The 20,547-nt window shown below is 44.7% G+C and overlaps 2 protein-coding genes across 36 annotated transcripts in view; one reads left to right on the forward strand and one right to left on the reverse strand.

Annotated features, from left to right (window-relative positions):
* The window catches only part of AFDN (afadin, adherens junction formation factor), a 140,093-nt gene extending 129,944 nt beyond the window's left edge, over nt 1–10,149 (reverse strand). For 33 of the 35 annotated variants that reach the window (XM_070602887.1, XM_070602868.1, XM_070602901.1 and 30 more), the window contains exon 1: nt 9,749–10,149. In XM_070602887.1, coding sequence (XP_070458988.1) covers nt 9,749–9,853 — 105 coding nt within the window. In that variant the 5' untranslated portion in view covers nt 9,854–10,149. Of the gene's footprint in view, nt 1–8,642; nt 8,789–9,748 lie in introns of those variants that run through there. The other 2 variants (XM_070602889.1, XM_070602890.1) reach the window with 2 other exon arrangements.
* LOC139080755 (uncharacterized) lies at nt 8,654–11,945 on the forward strand. The gene is made up of 2 exons (XM_070602928.1): nt 8,654–9,619; nt 11,701–11,945. The coding sequence occupies exons 1-2, from the start codon at nt 8,660–8,662 to the stop codon at nt 11,854–11,856; spliced, it is 1,116 nt and encodes a 371-aa protein (XP_070459029.1). The 5' UTR covers nt 8,654–8,659; the 3' UTR covers nt 11,857–11,945.
* The last annotated feature ends 8,602 nt before the right edge of the window (nt 11,946–20,547 follow it).

The following is a 20,547-nucleotide window of genomic DNA, read 5'->3' on the forward strand; positions in this document are numbered from 1 at the left end:
ACACATTTTTAAAGATTGGAGGTCCTAAAGATTAAATATGGTAAAAACACTGTCCATGGTACTCCTGGCAGGCCCCTCCTCCCGAAGAAGCAACAGCTGAGCTGGTCTACAAGGAGCCACTTACACAGTCACTTACTCAGTAACTTAGATTTCTTATCTGCATGTTATTACCCTCATAAACTAAAACAATACGTTTATTAAGAAACAAGTTTCACAAACAGGTTAAAAATCTGTCAAAATAATTTAGTAACGCTATCTATAGAAAAGAAATGGTCACCAAAAATTCAAAATGAACTAACACCTAGCCATGAATTAACAGCACAATATATTTGTTGCAAAACAAGGTGCCACTGAGTAGATAAACTAATCTTAAGTGTTGCTAATCTTAAACAAATTCAATATTCTAATATTATGTTTTTACCACATGCACTTTAAAAAGTCAAACGTTCATATAATATCTTGAAGTATTAAAATCCCGTCCTGTGCATGGAGGGTTTAGAATATAAATACTATCCGTCTGTGCTTGTATGTCTCTCTTGGGAAATATACTAAAGCTGAGGGAAAATACAACCAAAAACAGCAGAAAAAAGACATCCTCACAGAGTCAATGGTTGGCACAATTCAGAGCTTACACTTGGGAAGCCAGACTGAAAGGACGCACAAGTGCCATAAGACACAGCCCACATCAAACATCACATCCACCCACGACACGGAACACATCAGACGCCACTGTGCTCTGCAGTAGCCACTGACCCCCGAGGAGGAGCGGCCTAGGTCACATCCTGCGTGAATTACAGTAATAAAACTTCCAGCTGGGTTGTGGCCAGTATTCTTCATCACAAAAATGTAAATGCCTACATCTTATTACTGATAACCGAAAATTAAAACAGAAATTTACAAATAAATATAGGAAGTAAACAAATATAAAATAATATGTAAAATAAATTAACATATGTTAAAATCTACCCTTCCATCATAATGAGCCCTCGTTCACAGTTTACATATCTGTGAATTTTATAGCCCTAGCTGGAAAATACCATGAAAACAGACTTTAATATCTACCTTGCAACGTATTTTAAAAACCAGCCCAAACCAAGATTCTTACAACCCCTCACTAAACGTTCCAGGGCAGCAGCTCAAACCGCAGGCTACAAACCCGTTCAGGTCAACGTGAGGTCGACACTCTTTCCCTACTAACACCGAGGGCATCAGCCTCTGGCTTTGACGGCACACACGCTGATGGTCGGATGCACCGATGGGCAAGTGACAGCACACGAGCACAAATCAAGGCCGCAGCATCAAACTGGACTAGCGGACAAGCACTTCTCACTGCTATGCACTCACACCTAAAAAAAACGCCAGTTTCACCGAAGAATGTCTTTCTTAAATGAAATACAAAAATGATGAATTTTATTGAACTCTGACTCCTGAGTGCATGTTTGTTCAACACTCCATGTGCCCAAACGGGAAGTGCACAGAAAGAACTTCTACTTGGGCTGCACACCAAGGCTTGACGGGTCTCTCAAGAAAAAGCACCTGTGCAACTGTGTAAGCTGTGACCTGAATGAGCCACTTCTTTCACAGAATTCCATTTTCACCTGGAAGAATGGTTGACAAACTACCGTCAATCAGGATGCAACATCTGGCAGACATCTTTCCAAAATGAATGAAGCCAGCCTGTTCCTTCAAGCACTGCCCAGGGCAACACCACCAACGACAAAATGTGAGCTGCGACAGGAAATTCGATGCTTCCTGGAAAACTGGTATCCACCTTGAGCTTGAGAGCTTCCCAACACTTAAGATTCTACTGATCAGTGGTGATATTAACAAATGTGACATTCTGACACTGTCTAAAGAAATCTGCCAATATTTGGAAAATCCACATAACTCAGTGAACCAGTATTTTCCAAATGGTCAGTGCAGGATGGCACAAAACCAGGCACAAGTAAAGGATCCATTCAAAGCATAAGACAGACAGATTTCAATGTAACAGAATACGGAAAATATTAAAGAATCTTCCAAAGGAGAAGTAGTACCAGAAATGAAAATAAAGTACTGAGGCTCAAACTAGAAACCTTCATATAACTGCTTCTTACTTTATTACCAATATCTCTTAAAAATAATCACCCCAATAATTTCCTGAAGTTTTTGCCAACACAAAAATTCATTAATGTGAAAAATGCAATGTAATCTAAACCTAAGAACTCATTAAAGAGCTCATGTAAAATCCTGGTATATTGTAAACGTATGTTAAATCATGGTATGGTATATTTTTACAAACAGTGTTCTCCAAGTCAGGAGCACTCAGAAATTTATTCAGATAATATTAAGATGCACCTAAAAATAACGTATTTGAAGGACATCTTCCCAATGTATAGATTTTATACTAAGCATGAATACAGGAGAAGTTATACATTTTAAGAATAAAATAATTTTTAACTATTGATTGTGTCCAACAGTGGTCTTATTATTACTCCCATTTCATCTTCTCTACTAAACATACGGAACCGGATTCAAAGCCAGAGGGGAACTGGCAATCTCGGGTCTCGGTACAAAGGCTGCCAACAACGGCACAAAAAAAACTAAGACAGAAACCTCATTGGTTCTCCTGTAAAAATCAGGAAATACAAAGAATAACAGGTAGGTCATCGTGGAAAGCACCACTATCAGCAAACAAGGGTAAACAGAAAGTACATTCTTGGAAGGAACAAACGGTTTAAATTCGCAAAGGGCGAAAGTCTGACTCTCCTTTAACAGAACAAGCATGAAACCAAGCAACAGAACTACAAGCCTCGGTTCGAAACGAACAAGACAACTGGACTGCTCTTCACCAGCAAAACCCCAAACAGAAACGAATGAGCGTCTCTTCATGGGTCTTAATTCTGGGGCTCCAGCTCGCTTCTGCTATGACACGCAAGACTCTCAGGTGGAGCTTCAGGAAGCACGCAAGACTTCCTCACTCGCGACCACCAGTGACACCATTTGTAGCAGAGATGCCGGCAGAGCTGGACTCAACACTGACAGGGCCCCTCTCAGGTTGCCTCCACCCTGCCACCGTGGAAGACGGTTTAAAAAGCACAGAAAACACCCAATCTCCTGTGAACGGTCTCGTCCGGTCTGCCCAGGTCAGCTGGGCACCAGGGGCCTAGTCAACTTAAGGAAGTTTGAGACTTCAGAAACTAAGCACACAAACATCTCAGCAAGTTCATCCTGTTTACACCTAGAGTTATGGCGACAATCGCAGTCCATGCCTGTCGTCCTGGTATAATTATTAGTCACACAAGTGTTCCATGGGTCACCTTAACTAGAATCTAGTGACAACATTCAGAAGGCAAAGCATGCTGTGTTTATTTAACCTAAAAACATGAAAAAGCAAACAAGTCCACAAAAGTTCACATCTTATTTTCTGTAAGACACACAATTTTCTGTAACATTAAATTTCTTTTGAATAAAAGAACAGAAATTTCGGCTACTTTCCAGTCAGAGTGAACTACTCAATCTTAGTTCCTCTAAATAATTTCCTTCCTGACACACACCTGTAAACTCGCCAGTACGAAGCTTCCCATCCTCCCCATCTTCTGGAATCAACTTACAGTGGAAGACATCTTCCTGATTGACACATGAACCACTTCTACACGTGCGTCCTCTCACCTTGTAAAGTGTGGTCACTTCCTAAATTAAACTACAGCATGGGTTTGGTCAATCACTTATGCCGAAATGATGGGTGAAGTCTTCTATTTTTATTGCTGCTAGAACAAAACCTCAACCAGATGACTGGAGGTCAGCAAGCGTCCCTGGCACCAGCGCTCAGCGTGCTTTAGTTGGCCCCCAACATTCGACTGGAAATGTTAAGAGAAAGCTTCAGCCCACGGACAGTTCATGCATAAAGACGGTCCAGCTATGACAACATGTCCACAGCTGCTGGCAACTCACACCTGTGGGAGTACCAACCAGAGGCCTACCAACGCGTTTTCAGGCCCCGCCAGCCTGTGAGTGTCAGCCCACAGTCTGGGACATGCCCTGAGCTGGTGAGTGGCACTGTGGGATTTGGCACACTGCTTTGTTTCTAACTTCCAAGTGTAAATGTAGGTCAAACAAATCTTCATCCCTGTCCTAGGCATCTTCAAGGTGAAGAAATGTATCCTAAATACAATCATCTAGGAAACTAATAGAAATAGCAAACTTTTGAAGAAAAATCAACAGACTCTATGTAACCTGAAAACAATTTCCAATTAAGGTTCCACAAATACTACTCACATATCCACTTCATTTATAATAAAGGAAAACAGGTTTCTATCTTAATAATTGTCATATTATTTATTAGCATTTTCTGACGTTACGCCAAAGCTCAAGTCTGGTAAAACTGCTCGTAAAGGAATTAATCTATGCCACCAGAATAATAACCAACACCCAGTAATAATGCTTTACACACTACAAGTGCTCAATTAAACCCTTAATGACATACGCTTAAACCTTTTCTTCTTAAGCTTCCCACCAATTTGGTACCACATCCTGATATTCTGTGACTCCTATTTTTTTCAAGAATATGAAAGAACCCCTTCTACTGCTATTCCACTAGTAACCGCAATCAAAATTTGATAGTTTTGGAAAAGCCAATAGTTACAACATCTACATTCCATTAAGTCTATAAATTGCATAAAGTAAAATCACTTTTCATTGGCAGGAGCACAGCAAATTGAAGCTCCTCTGGATGCAGTCTCACTTAAGATAACCAACGTCAAACGAGGGCTCCACCTCAGACTGCCAGGCTCACACCAACACAAGCATGAACCTTACCAGTTACGACAGGAAACAGAACAAAGGTTATAAGCGCCACTGAGGCTCAAGGTACCAAAAACAAAACCAGAAAGGAACAGAGACACCTACACACACTAAGAACACATCACCTGCGACTGCCTTTCTCTGTATTAGTCACATCCATCACCACAATAAGAGATCCAGCGAAGGACCAATGTTTAGTAATGCGTCTGTTGTTTTCAACGTCATTACGTTGTGTGGAAAAGCAGAGTGAGAACCTGAGCCTTAGTCTGGAATTCATACGCAGCCGTGCGTACGCACTCATGACTGCTTCACCTGACAAGTTCCTACTCCACCTCTGCTCACAAACCAGAAGCTATTTTTCACATACACCTCTGGGCAACATGATTCACCACGCGACTTCTCAAGATTAACTCAAGTATGAAAACACAACACATTCACCTTTAATAAAGCATATGTGGGTGTCCACACAAATTCTAGGTTATTTTTCCCATCAGTGCAAGAAGAAGGCACTGGACTCGATAAATAACAAACAAAAGAAATGACTTTAAGAAACATCTCATGAAGCACAGTGGTCAACCACCTCACATAGTTGCTGCATTTCTTTAAGAATCTAAAAGACAATTTCACTTAAGTTTTAAAAAAGCATATATCCTGTGTTTTGTCAGGAATAAAGGTAAACACAAAGGAAGCCACATTCAAATTCTTTCCACAAAATATTTATTGAGCACTGACCATGTGACAGACAAGCATTAGAAGAATAATGCTTAAAAAAATAAAACCCTAAGCTCTTTCCTTCAGGTAATCAGGGAGGGAGACCAACAAACCCACAGCCATAAGGACAAAATTGGGGTAAGCTAAACAAAAACACACCCAGGGGATCTGGGATAACCAGAGAAGCCCTCTTCTAGGAGGTAATGAGAAGTAAAAATCAGCTACCAGCACTCTATCATAATAAATAATTAGAAATCCCTAAAAGAAATAAAGCCTTAACATGAAGAATAAGAAAAGAACAGGACTAAAAAGCTTTGAGAAGCTTTTATTATGAGCTATAGTTTTCCAGAGTAATCAAGATATTAATTCGGCTTAGCATCAATCTGCTGGTGGTAAAACGTCAACGGTAAGTTTAGATCACCAACTCTCATTTTAAAATTCCAAAAGAATCTAGGATCCAAGTGACGATGGGTAAAAATGGACAAGGATAACATACAACTTGCTTTCCCTTTGGAAGCCCCTCCCTCACACACAAATGAGAATATGAAAGAAAAAGCAAACTTAACCAGGTTGATTTTAAACATATTCTAATTTTCTTAAAAAGCGAATGTAATCCAAAATCAACTTGCTAAATAGACAAACCACAGAATTATGAGCGGTTATCAAGGCCGCCAGAAACCACCAATCAGAGATTACGGAGTTACAAAAGTTGAGGACAGATGCTCATCACTGTCTCCCTCTGAAAAAGCAAACAAAAGAAAATAAACCACAACTATACTCTCCTACACACACATAAAAAGATCATCCAGATATCTAAACATAAGGCATAAATTGTATTCCGACAGAGGAAATTCTGCAGTAACTTTGCTCAACGCTTACTGAACACAATAAAAGCCAGTACAATGCTTATATTCCTGTAGAAAGCTAGTAAGTATGATTTGTGATGGCCAGAGTAGAAATTTACATGAGATGGTAAAAATCTTCAGACACAGGTTTTGATAAAGCAAATTAAAACTGCTGGTCTTGAAAGACTGGTTTAGAGAATTATTAACATGAAATAAGTTTATCTACATCATAATGAAAGAGACAACATGATAAGTGTGAGGTTTAACTTCCTAGACCAGAATAACTCAGTAGTGTGCAAAGGTTCTCGAGAAAAGAAAAAAGTGTGAACCAGGACTAGATAAAGAAAAAACTAACAAAAATAACATATGGGCATTTTAAAAAACCAATTTATTTCATTATGAAAAGCTTTCTCACACAATCCTGGAGAATCATTTCTAGAAATAGAAATGTTCAGGTATAAGTGGGGAGGAAAAAGCTACTAAATGAAATACACAATCATTTTCAAAAACAGTCCTTCAACTTTGGCTTTGCCTCAACACAGGCCCACAGCAACTTTTCACCTGCAGAATAACGATGAAAAAAGTAGCTCTCCAAATGACAGGCCAGTTTTACTTTAATAACTACTTATATCTCTAAGAAAATAGAGGGAAAAAGCTCCAACTGAGCACTTACAAACAGAATTTAATGAAATCAATTAACTATAATCTGCTTCTGATTCCAGATTTTTTAAATGCCAACTCAATTTAAAATCTCTAAGAGTAAACTGAATTATCTATTGCCAACTGAAAAAAAATCCTCCTTTTCTCAACCAGACTTGGGAAATCTCTCAAAAAAAGCAATGATAAATAAATCCATTCAAACAGAAAAAACAACTGTGCACCAAGATAATTTTTTACACCTGAATTTTTTTAACCGGAGATAAGAAAAATGAACGCATTATTCTGAAAGATGACACAATCCTGGAAGCTGAACTACTACAGTCACCTTTCCAAAGACGCACGACGAAGTCTATGAATGAACACAACTACACAGTATTAATCTGCTGCCTAGCCTCCAACTCACAGAATCATCAGAGAAGAGGAGCTGTGAATCGCTGGTAACTTAACATGTCAGTATTCAAATCCACAACCTGAACCTGATAACATAGCAGCATTCATCTAAGGATTAAGATGAACAGCTCCACCCAGAACACAGAAAACAAGAAGTCCTTCCGAACAGGCAAAATCAAGAAGTTGAAATAGTAAAAGTCGACTTGACTCAAAAATATAAACTGACGTTACATGATACGAAAAACGATTAAATTTCATGAGAATGTTCAAATTTGCCCAACATGATTGGTACCCAAAGCTGGTATTTTAGCAAAATAATACTAACTTTGAATTACCTATTAGAACAGATCAAAAATAGATGCAACTACACTAATTCCCCAAGAGGGCACAAATCGCGTGTCAGGTGTATTTCATGCTGCCGGAGTCTGCGCAACAGCCCGGACTGAGGAATGAACCACGGCGCTAAGCGCGCGCTGCGGGGACACGACCCACAGGTCCGGTCCCCCTGACTTTCACCTCCACTCTCTGCTCCTATTCCAACTGACGGGACTCAAATCCATTTTCAAAAAGCTGCTGGGAACTCTTTCAGCAGCTTGGCTATAAACAACTTCCATTGTCCCAGGCCGAGGGCAAGTGTGATTTCCTCCTTTGCTCTGGAGCACGCCCAGGACTGGCCACCCCAGGCCAGGCCATGCCGGCGGGCCCGGGGACACCGAGCCACCCTGCCCTGCCCTCCCCCTCCCCCTCCCCCTCCCCATGCTGTCCCCTCTCCCTCCCTGGCCATGCCCGCCCCCTCCCCCATCCTGTCCCCTCCCCAGCCCTGCCCTCCCCCTCCCCCATCCTGTCCCCCTCCCTCCCCGGCCCTGCCCGCCCCCTCCCCCATCCTGTCCCCTCCCCCTCCCAGAACCTGTCCCCTCTCCCTCCCCGGCCATGCCTGCCCCCTCCCCCATCCTGTCCCCTCCCCCTCCCAGAACCTGTCCCCTCTCCCTCCCCGGCCATGCCCGCCCCCTCCCCCATCCCGTCCCCTCCCTGGCCCTGCCCTGCCCCGCCCCCTCCCCAATCCTGTTCCCTCTCCCTCCCCCTCCCCGAACCTGTCCCCTCTCCCTCTCTGGCCATGCCCACCCCCTCCCCCATCCTGTCCCCTCCCCAGCCCTGCCCTGCCCCGCCCCCTCGCCGACCCTGTCCCCTCCCCGGCCCGGCCCGCCCCGCGGACGCCCGTCGCGCCGGCCGGGGGAGGGGCGCCCTCGCTCCCACCTGAGCCGCAGTAGCGAATGGGAGGAAAGCTCCTTTGCCCCGAGTTCAATTCCGGGCTGCGTTATCAGCAGATCCGCACCAGGACCACAACTTTCCTGCTATTTACCCTACACTCGCGGTTGCCAACCTCCAAGTTCTCAAAACCCACTGAAGCCAAACGCCGCCCGTCACATGCTCGCTCGGATGACAAAGGTCCGCGCAACCACAGTCAGGAGCGCCGCGGGCCCCGCCGCAGTCCGCGCGGACACCGCGACAAGCGCCCGCCTCCCGCCCGCCGCAGACCCCTGTTCGGGCCCAAGACTCTCACCCCAGCCCCGGCCCGAGACCCCCTCCCTCGGCCCGCGACCCTCACCCCAAGCCCGGGACCCCCTACCTGGCACGAGACCCCCCAGCCTGCGCCCGAAGCCCCCTCCCTCAGCCCGAGATCCCCTCCCCCGGCCCGAGACCCTCACCCCGGGCCCGCGACCCTCACCCCGGGCCCGAGGACCCCTCCCCCCGCCCGCGACACTCACCCCGGCCCCAGGACCCCTTCCCTCTGCCGAAGACCCTCACCCCGGGCCCAAGACCCCCTCCTTCGGCCCAAGACCCTCACCCCGGGCCCGAGGACCCCTCTCCCGGGCCTGAGACCCCCTCCCTCTGCCAGAGACCCTCACCCCGGGCCCGGAACTCCCTCCCTCGGCCCGAGACGACCCCCCTCGGCCCAAGACCCCCACCGTAGGCCCGAGACCCCCTCCTCGGGCCCGAGACCCCTATCCCGGCTCAAGACCCTCCTCCCCCGCCCCGAGACACCCCTCCCGCGGCCCGAGAGCCCCCTCCTCCGGCCCAAGACCCCCTCCCCCGGCCCGAGACCCTCACCCCAGGCCCGAGACCCCCCGCCCCCAGTCCGAGACCCCTCCCCGGGCCCGCGATCCTGGCCCCAGCCGGCGTCGCTGGCCCGAGACCCCGCCCCCGGCCCCCGCCCCCGGCCCGGGACACAGGTGAGCGCGCTCCCCCCGAGCCGGGCCCGCGCCGCCACCCCAGGTCGGGGGGCGCGCAGCGGGGGTCCGGGGGGCGGGGGTCCCCGCGGGGGAGGGGCCGGGAGGACGCCGGCCGGCCGCGGCGCTCACCTCGGTGGGCTGGCTGATCTCGAACAGGTCCAGCCGGTTGGCGTTCCAGTGGTGGATGATGTCGGCCAGCTTCCGCCGCTCCTCGTCGCGGCCGCCCGCCGACATCCTCCCGCCGCGTCCTCCGCCCGGGCCGCGCGGGGCCGGGGAGCGGAGCCGGGGACGCGGACGGGGACGCGGACGGGGGACGGCGACGGGCCGGCGGACCGCGTGCCCTCACGGTCCGCTCGCCGGCTGCCCGCGCTCTCGGCTCCTCGGCCCCTCGGCCCCTCGGACCCTCGGCTCCGCCGCCCCGGAAGCCTCCGGCTCCTCGGCCTCGGCGGCCCCGCGCCTCGCCGGCCGCCCCCGTCAGCCCCGCCGGCCGGTGTGCGCCCGGCGCCCGCACTCGCCGCCCCGCCCCGCCCGCCGTGCGCGCCCCCGCGCCGCGTGCCCGCCCCCGCGCCCGCGCCGCACCTCGGGCGGCCTCCGCTAGGTGCTGCTGCGCCCGCCCGCACCGGAGCCGGCGCGCCCCGCCCTCCTCGTCGCCGCCCGCCCGAGCGGGGGGCCGGGCCGGGGCGGGGCTCGGGCGCACCCGGCGCGGGGCTGACGGGCGGGGCGGGGCGCGGATGGGCAGTGCCGGGTTCGGACGGTGCTGGGTTCGAACGGTGCTGGGTTCGAACTCGGAGCGTTGCATTCGGACGGGCGGGGCTGGGTTCCGATGGGGCTGGGTTCGGAAGGGGCTGGGTTGGGGTGATGCTGGGCTCGAACCGGTGGTATTGCATTCCGGCGGGCGGGGCTGGGTTCGGAAGGGGCTGGGTTCAGACGGTGTTGGGTTCGGGAGATGCTGGGTTCCGATGGTGCTGGGCTCGATCCAGTGGTATTACATTCCGACGGGCGGGGCTGGGTTCGGAAGGTGCTGGGTTCCGACGGTGCTGGGTTCGGACGGGAGGGGCTGGGTTCCGACGGTGCTGGGCTCGAACCCGCGTGGCTGGGCTCCTTGCGGTATTATTGCATTCCGACGGGCGGGGCTGGGTTCGGAAGGTGCTGGGTTCCGACGGTGCTGGCTTCCCTGGGGCGGTGTGGGCGGTAGAGGGCGGAGGGACCGAGAGCGCGGTGCAGACACCCTTTCTGCGCGTGACTGTCCAGCGATCGGCGAGTACTGACCACACAAAGGGCCTGCGTCCGCTCCTCTCACCCCGCCCCATCCCCCGGGATGTCCCCCCGGGTGTCCCCTGATTATTTATGATCCGTTCCAGGGCGACTCCCTTCTGTTGGGGTCGCATCAAAGCAGACCTTTGCAAGCTGCCTTCTTCCCAGAAGGATAAACTATGGTGCTCTGTGTGTGTATTTCCACGATAATGTTTTGAAACCCTCCCAGTGTTTCCAGAGGCCGCTCTCCTTCTGCTTTCCAGTGTCCTTTGATCCTGCACGCTGTCGTCCCCTAGTCTCATGCAGCGTGAAGTCGCAGTGTCCGACTCCCTTTGTGTCTCTGCTCAGAAGACACGTCTTCTCCCAGACAGATTGTCTCTGCGGACGCTCCACAGACATAGATAAGGGACCACAGAGTTGGCATAATAAATAAAAGCGGAGAGGAGAGTCATTTGATGTACCTCCTTTGGCACAGGGCAATGCTATGTGAACACAGTGTTAGCGCCTCTAAGTGTCCCTGTGGATGTGGAGACCTAATGATGGCAATGGCAAGTTTTGTCAATTTTAGAGATGCTTGTTTCATTAGGTGTTTTCTCTTTAATTGCCCCCTTCCCCAGGCCTCCCGCCCCCCCCCCGCCAAAAAAAAGAAAAAATTGGCTGCAGAACACATTTCACATTTCAACAGACTTCTTTCCACCAAAGGTGGTTTCTTACAGTGTCTGTGATGTAACAGAAAGGCTTCATCTTTAAAATACCAAAGCTAAGTCGTGAAAATAGGGAGCTCCAACAACGCCCCTTTATTTTTGTCATTACTTTGTTTTTTCCAGTGTGGAAGATCATTTTTCTCTCCACCAGTTGGAGTTCTTCTTTTGTGGGGAAGAAGAGAATCCTGCCATCTCTGCTGGGTTTTGTCTTCAGCCCTCCTTTCTACTGCAGCAGTGCAGTGCAGCCACATAAGGAGGCTTTTCAGCCCAGCAGCCTGAGGTGTTGAACCCATGCCACGGAGGGATGAATTCTTCAATAGATCTCTAGTCCTCTTCCTCAAAATTAAAGTGTGGTGGCTTGCAGAAAAGCATATGTGTATAAATGGCGTCTTCATGTTCTAGCATTCTGTTCCTTTATGCTTGAAGTTCCCATGCTCCTTTATAGACTCAAGTTGTCTTTTGTTTTTTTGTTTTGTGTATGTGTGTGTGTGTGTGTGTGTGTGTGTGGGTGAGCATCACGGTGTCAAGACAGCTCGGGACTGTCTAGCTAGGTTCCACACATGCCATGCGGGTTATCAGCCGTAGTGTCAGCTGAATGCTAACAGTAAGAGCTTTATTCCTGATGATGCTGTTACCAAGAATGACTTGGCTCTTAGAGTAAAGAATTAGTTTGCAAAGCTGCCAATTCGATTGCTGGATGTGCAAAGTAAGTACACGTAGTATTGCTAAAGAGAAAATTCTGTGTGGCTAGAAAATAAGTATGGCCTCCCCACAGTGTTATTTTTATAATAAAAAATGTGAATATGTGAAATACCTACAGTATGATGCCAGGCACGTAGAAGGTTCTAAACCAATGTTAATTATTCTTGTTTTTCTGACTCTCATTAAAAATTCCTATTTGTGTTATATGTGAATGGTATATTAATATCCAACCTACAATTCACAGTAGGTCCCAGCCAGCATTAGTTTACTAACAAGGGTTTAAAAGCAACCTGAAATCCATAGAAAACTTAGGATTCTTAAATCGTGATGACTCTCAGAACTGGTATATATTCAGGCCATGAAAATTCTCAGCTGACAGATTCTTGCATTAATTGTCATTGTTCAAGACCCCAACATAATCTGTTGAGTCATATGCTAATTTTGATACCACATTGTAGGAATAAGAAATAGACGTGATACCCATCTTCTATTCTCAATGTACTGCTGAGTTCTGATACACTTAAGAAGTCAGATTTAAGTGCTGTTCAAGAAATGCTGTATAAAAATAAAATCATGTGGAATTTATTATTAACCCTACCTTACAGACAGAGAAACTGAGATGTGAGATGAAAGACGAAACTGAAGCGAAACAAGGCAGCATTGGGTGAGGTTGAAAAAGAATAATTTTTAATCTATAAATTTATATTAACATTTTATTTTCTTTTTAAAAAGTATTTTATTTTTATTTACACTATTAATAAAAGAAAAAGCTCCTATTCAAATTAGCACTTATCTACAAATATTTATAAATATCTGTGTCTAAAACTTAAATCTATGTAAAACCTTAAGCTATAGTGTAATGGAAATAAATAACATTGGAACAAATAAATAATGATATTCTAAAATTTCTGGTTAAGCCTTGAACGTTTTTAATTTTTTTTTTTTTTTGAACTAGAGTGAAAACCAGGTTGTAAGACCAACCAAATTTAATAAACCTATTCACAGGTTCTGGAAAATAGAAAATGCCAGGAAAAAGACTAGAAGCTTAATCCATCTCAGAAGAACAAATGATACAAATATGTCAACTATAGTTAATGCCCTATAGGTCATTTAATTTTCTAACCACCAATAAATTTTATATTTCAGTAAATTAGTCAAATCTGGAAATATTTCAATCCTGTAATTGTATAAATCATCTTACAAGCCATTTTACTAGATATCAATTCAAAGAATGGTCTTTAAATAAAAATTAAAGAGGTATAATAAAGACACATTTCTAGGGTTGACTACCTTCCACAGTGGCCTATGCATGTGGTAGTTTATCTAGTTTGTTAAGTTAGAAAGTTAAATAACCAAATTCTTCTTTGGCCTAACCCATGGCTGCAAAGGTCAGTGTTGTTAATTTAGTTTAAAAAAAAGAGAGAGAGAGAAAAAGAAATCCCAGAGGATTAAGTCTCCAGAAGTAGGTAGGGTTTGTGCTCCTTCACTGGATAAATGGAGAAATGTATCTCTAACCTCTGCTTTCTTCATTATCTTCCCATGTTCCTGGTATTTAGTTAAATTTTAGGTCACCTAATAGAATTTTCAGGGAACAAGTTTTCAGAGAGAAAGTGGAGATATAAAAAGCCCTTAAGATAGGAATTTAATCTAACTTGTTTAAAAAAAAAATCAATCTTACCAACTCAGAAAGACATCTGTGGTTAAATGTGTTCTCTAGCGTTTTATAACCTAAGATAACGCTGCAAAAAAAACCCCCACAAAAAGCCAAATCTTAAATAGATAGTTAAGATATTAACACTGAATGCAAAGAAAATAGACCATGTGTGTGTGTATGTGTGTTGTGTGTGTGTTTAAGGTGTTGGACGGAAAATTATAGCGTGTGAACGTTGGTGACTTACCTTTTAATGTGTTGGAGAATTGCTCTATGTTACCTGGTTTTTATCTAAGGCCCCTCGATATCCAGGACCTGCCTTATTGTTTTCTGATTCTAGCTCCCACTCCCAGCACTGAACACAGCACAGTGCTTTGCACATGATGGGTGTTTGATAGAGAATCATCAACTGGATGAAGATGGTGTGCCCCCCTAGCAAAGGCTTCGTGGCTGCTGGCCCACTCCCAGCAGGCTGTCACTCAGGAGAGTGATCTTTACAAGGGGAGAGATTGCCCAGTGTGGAGGCCTTGGAAGTCTCCCAGCCAGCCTTTCACCTTTTCTCTTGATAATGAAAGGCATAGTCCCAAACAATGGGGCTGGAAGAAGAAAGCCTGTCTGCCTCATTCCTAAACTGGGCAGCTTTACTAAGACTCCATCAAGTGGCTATCACTGATACAACAAAGGCAACAGGAAGGTAGGAGACATTATGAAAACTAGGTTCTAAAATGAACTAAATGTAATAACCCTGACTCCTGCCCCAATTTTCACAGGCTCTGGAAAATAGAATTGATCGGGAATAACATTAGGAACTTAATAGACCTAGGAAGAAGAAATGGCACAAACACATCAACTGTTATTCTCTATGTTTCATGCCCTTTTCTGCTGGGAAAAAGGTATTATATATGTATATAAGTATATATACACATAAATATGTCGTTCATGGGAAACCCAAAAGGGGACTATCCCAGGACTTCCCACAAGCCAACTGGCTTCTTTACCCACTAGCATCTCAGGAAATCAAAAATACCAGATTACAGGTGTTTGCTTTTGGAAATGCAGTGCAACTTGAACCTTTTAAAAAGTGCTGGCATTTGCAATACTTCCATGAGAAGTGAAAACCTTGGCCTAAGGCTTCTGTTAGGATGGTGGGATCAGTTTGGGCTCTGGAGCACCAGTGCCACACACACATACCTGCTCTAAATACACACCAATGACAGATGAGAAACAAAAGGAGAAAATGTAAAATGAGAGGGTACTTGAAACAACATGCGTGTCACTGGGGATCCGCATCTGGACAGACGTGCACAGTGTTGAGACGGGGTTGGAAGGGCCCTCTGGTTGGACTCGGGGCCCAAAGCTGGCAGGTCCTACAAGGAGTTGGGCTCCTGTCGGGTGGTGGGGACTACAGTGCTCACAGGACAGGAGAAAACACTGATACAGCCTCTGGCCAGGAGCTGAGCTAAGCTGAGCAGTGGCTACAACTGGGAGGCCTCCCGCCGAGGCAAGAGAACTTGCTCACGTGGACCAGATCAAGGCCTTCGTTAGCCAGAGAGGGGAGTAAATAAAGAGGCACCAAGAGAGACACGAAGAGAAGGAGTCCCCCGGTAGGATGAGCTGACAACCAAAAATTCTAATACACATGCATAAACCAAATGCTAAAGGACCATTGAAAGCAGCAATCTAAAGATGAATTCATTCCAGACAAAATAAAAGCAATAGAACACTCTGGAAAGAGCTTAAAAGAAATCTTTAGGAAGCCTGAAGAAATATATAATGAAATAACATCCGTAAAAAGGGATAAGAAATTATGAAATAAAAAAACTGGCAGAAAGAAAACAAGAAGATATTTTAAAAGAACCATTAAGAAATCCTAGAGATAATAAATATAGTGATTGACAAAAAAAGAAAACAATAGAGAGAAGAAAAATGCTGAGAAACACATCTGGAAAGTAGAGTGGAAAGAAAGAGATTTTTAAAAATAAGAGTCCTTAAGGGACAAGAACAATAGACGGAGAGAGTTCCAGCTCATCTAATCAGAATGGCAGACAAGCATAGCTAAAGCAACAAAAGCTGGGAATTTTCCAGAATGTAAGAAACGCTTGAGTCTTCAAATTAAAAGTGCTTTCAGATACCAAGCAGGATGAATGGGAGTAAATTCATACCTGGATACATAGTAGCAAAGCTATAGGGTAAAGGTCAGAGAGGAAATGTTACAAGTTACCTGGGAATGAAGTGTCAATCAAAGAAAGGACCGAGAATATATGTCCCTCGTTTCTGGGGGATGAACCATAAATGAGAAAACTCAGGCTTGAACAAGTCCACTCCTAGCTACTCGGTCTGCTTCACTTTACTATGTATTCTAAATGCCCTATTTCAGTACAATTATTTCCCGAGTCAGCGCCACTGTGGAGCAGGACAGGGTGAGCGGTCTTCAGCAATATAATGTAGGTGAGAGCGAAGGTGCAATTATAGGAGCCTCGGTAATTACAGCTATGTGGTTGGATTAGCTCCGTGATTCCAAAGGCTGGTGGTCATCAGACTCTCCTGGGTAGCTTTTTTTTCTGTAATTTTCTTATTACAGAACATTTTCAGTGATACACAAAGCCGTAATAATATAATAAGCGCCCTTCCCACTCCCCACTCCCCACTTGCTTCAACAGTTGTCACGAGGCTGCTTCAGGAATCCTTTACCCTCTTTCCTCATCCCCAGATTAATTTAAAACAAAAATCAGACATTATATCCTTTCCTCAGTAAGTATTTCAGATGTACCTTCAGAAGATAAGGACTCTTGAAAATATATATTTTCCTAATATCATTATCATACCTTGAAAATGAACAATCCTTCCTTAAAGTCATCAACTATCAACTCAGTGTTCACACCTCAGAGGACTTTTTAAATCTGCATGTTTTCCCTCATCCCGATCCCAGACACAGAGAATCAGAGTCCAGGGCGAGTGCAGGAGTTGGTGGAGTTGACGTCTCCTTAAGTGATTCCAACAGTCAGTCTGATCATCACCAACTTAGATGACCTTTCAGATCCTTTTTTGACCTTGAGACAATGTCTTTTCCAATGTCGTGCATCTGAAGTCACACTTCCCTTAGTCCTCGGTGAGGCTGTGTCCATTGTATCGCTGAGCCAGCCTGGAGATCAATTTCACGCATGTGATCAGAGGTGCTGAAATGAGGAAGCAGCATTGGGGAAAGAGTAAAATTCCCAAGTCTGAGCTTGATTTCTTACTCTGATCGTAGGACACTGAATGGGTCCTTGTCACCCTCTGAGACCCAGTTTCCTCAAGTGAAAAAATAAACCTCATGATGCCGATTACTTGAACTGCACACCTTATGGAGCTGTTATAAGGCTCAAATTCAAGTAAGGCACATGAGTGTGCTCTCCAAGTGTCTATGGGTGTAGAAGTGTCTTCATTCTAGATTTGAACACTGGCACTGCAGGGGTAAAAATGTCTATGAGAAAAAAGGGAAGTCCAGAAGAGTTTTTCTAATAGACCTGAATGTGAGTGAAACAGAACTGAAGTATTCACGCTTATGTATGTGGAATAAGAGAAAAATCATTAAATTTTAACTTTTTATGTGTATTTTTAATTATTAAAAGACACTGCATTAGAACTTCCATTTGTTTAGAACATGGCAGCAAGCCCTGGAGCCTGAGGAAGGTTTTGAGCTGTAGAATGCCCTAATAAATATCTTACTGTGTTGTCGTTGTTGTCGTTTTGGCTTGTATCACTATCATTTTTTGCACTGCAACACAATGCCTATAATGAATTTGGGATATGATATATTGCACGTTTTAAACTCTGCATTCTATATTTGGGAGAAAACAAGTGCTCATCTCTCCTTTCCCAAATTACTAAGCCCCCTTTCTCATTCTTTTCCCTCTCCAAGATTCATGAGTGTCTTGCTGCCAATCCCATTGCTTACCCTCTGTCTCCAGCCCGCCGCCTCCCCCAGCCCATCACTTGCCTTCTCTGAATGCCCCACTTAGGCGCCCGTCACTCTGATCTCAGTGTGGTCCCTGACTCTCCCTTCTTCTTCATTTTCCACGTCCTATTGGTCTCCTAATCCTAGCAATTGTTTCTGTTACAGTACCCTCTTATTGTGTTTGCTGCATTCTCTCCCCAGTTCAAACCATTCCTATCTTTCTAACACACTCCTCGGATCCTATCATGTCTATGTTCACCCTAATGAAACCCTAGCATTCAAAGGCAACTCAGCCTAGTTCATTTTTTTGGTGTAGTTCCCTACCATTTCACATGTGAATTCCAAGCAAATTGTTCCCCTCTCCATCTTACTAACATCCCTCTGCTTCCCTGCTTCCTGGCTTTGCCCAAATTCCTCCCTCCCCCAGGAACACTGGCTCTCATGTCCCCCACTTGAAATCCTAACCATCTCCCTTAGACATTAGTGTGTTTACTGGTTCGATTTTCCTCTGTGAAGCACGCAGAATCTCACCTTGCACCCTGCGATGATAGGCATGGCTGCGTGACTTGTTTTGGTCAATGAAACGGCACAGAAGCAGAGCATGTCACTTCTGGGTGGACGTGTTTAAAAGCCACTTAGTGACCAAGCAGCTCCACTTTCCCTTGCTGAGGTGACTGGGGAAAAGCCCATGTAGGAGTGGAGGTACCATGAGGTCAAGCAGCCCGGTCTCAGCCACAGCTGACCCTGTGGGGTCACTGGGTCCCACAGTGGGGTTAAGCACTAGAATTTCTGGTTGCTTCTTACCAGGGGACAACTTGGCCTATCTTCAATACCATTGACTTCCAGGCCCAGGTCTACTTCACTTCTGGAGTTTTCCCTACTAACCACACCTGGAGGGACATCCTCCTGCTGGTCCCCATGGCACATTGTACCTCTGTTTGCAATCATTCACCACCATGATGGAAGGGCACCAGGTTAGAGTCACACAGACCTGAGTTTGAATGTCAAAGGGCCATTGGCCATTAATGGCCAAGGATCTTTCTGAAACCCAGTTTTCTTATCTAAATAATTGACATGACATCTCAGAATTATGAAAGATAAATGAACTACAATACAGCAATAATAAATACCCAATGTTCCCTAAATGTTAAACCTCAGCATTGCTATAGACTATCTTGCTATAGACAGTGTTCATATAGACAACATATGAACCTTAAAGTATTTCAGAGAGTAAGATTTTATGTTTACTTTTCTGTGATTTGTAGGACAATTACATGACTATACAGATAAATTTCTCAGCGCAGTATATTCACCCAAGTATAATTCTATTACAGTAAGGCGCAAATACGTATTTAAAGGGAGTCAACAAGGCAAAACGTAACTGTGTAAAGAGTTTGATTACATTATTACATAGTAATATTTTTGTCTTTTAAAAATAAAGTTTAGATTGACTTTTCACAAGAAAAGTCAATTTAAAAACAACCCATTATCAGAAAAGTTGAAAATCAGAGAATGAAAACTTTAGCTATTCAACGATGTCTCCAATTACCTCTGACCTGAGTATCAAACTATTTTGAAATGTATGACAATTTTTTATTTCAAGCATTTGTTTGTTGAGTGCCGATTTACAAAGTATCAAGGACAAAATGAATAAATAGACCTTTGTTATAGAGTAACTCACATTTTAGACCAGACGAAAACAGTTGGTTTTTAGACACTAAATTCTTTAAAATAATTATATATTGATACATACTGAGACCATGACTTTTTCACTAGACTAGCATAAAGCCGTAGTGTAGTCAAATGTACATTATTAACAAAGCTGCATTAGGTACTATGTAGTTCCAATAATTCGTGGTTGTAATTCCCATGAGAAGCTTAAGACATCATTAGCATCTTCTAAAACATTAATCTCGGCAGCTAGTTATGAGAGAATTTTCTACGATTCTGCACTTCCATTTAGATCGGGATTCTAGAAATTGACCCTTTTGGTTCAATAGTAAGATTTTTTTCAAGAAGCAATTTTTAACTATTCATTTCCCACACTGTTATTGAATAAAGAAGACAAGATTACAGTTTGAATTTCAACTTATAAATACAGCAGACTGGCAATAGAGTAAGAGATGAAATTGTAGAAGGGGCTGTAGCAGGAATATGTATAAGGACATATTCAAAGGTAGATACTCAATTATGAGTAAGAGAATTATATTCTAGCTAAAAGCTATTTGTTTAAATACAGTAAATTCATGAAGAGTCACGCCTTCAAAGACTAACACCAAAATATTTTTTTTTTTAGTTTAATAATTTATTTTATATGTTGCAAGGCAATTATAGAGTGGCAAAGCGAGGTGGTCCACCTTTAAAAAGGTACATTCTGAATACTTTTAGTCTTGTACGGTTTTCTCCACCACAAATCTACATTCTCAAAAGCAGCCCCTATTTCTGAGCTCACTTACACTGTAGATTAACGCAAACAAATATTAATATTTAATTTTAAGCCAGGGGTTGGCAAACTCCAGCCTGTAGGCTAAACCCAGCCTGCCTTCCGTTTTTGTATGGCTCACAAACTAAGAATTCTTTCTACATTTTTACATGATTGGAAAAAATTAAAATGAGAGGTAAGACACAACAAAATATTAATTTGAAACCCTAGCTATACGGTATCAGCCAATAAATGGAT

The sequence above is a fragment of the Equus przewalskii genome, chromosome 32 (assembly GCF_037783145.1).
Source record: "Equus przewalskii isolate Varuska chromosome 32, EquPr2, whole genome shotgun sequence".
NCBI classification, from domain to species: domain Eukaryota; kingdom Metazoa; phylum Chordata; class Mammalia; order Perissodactyla; family Equidae; genus Equus; species Equus przewalskii.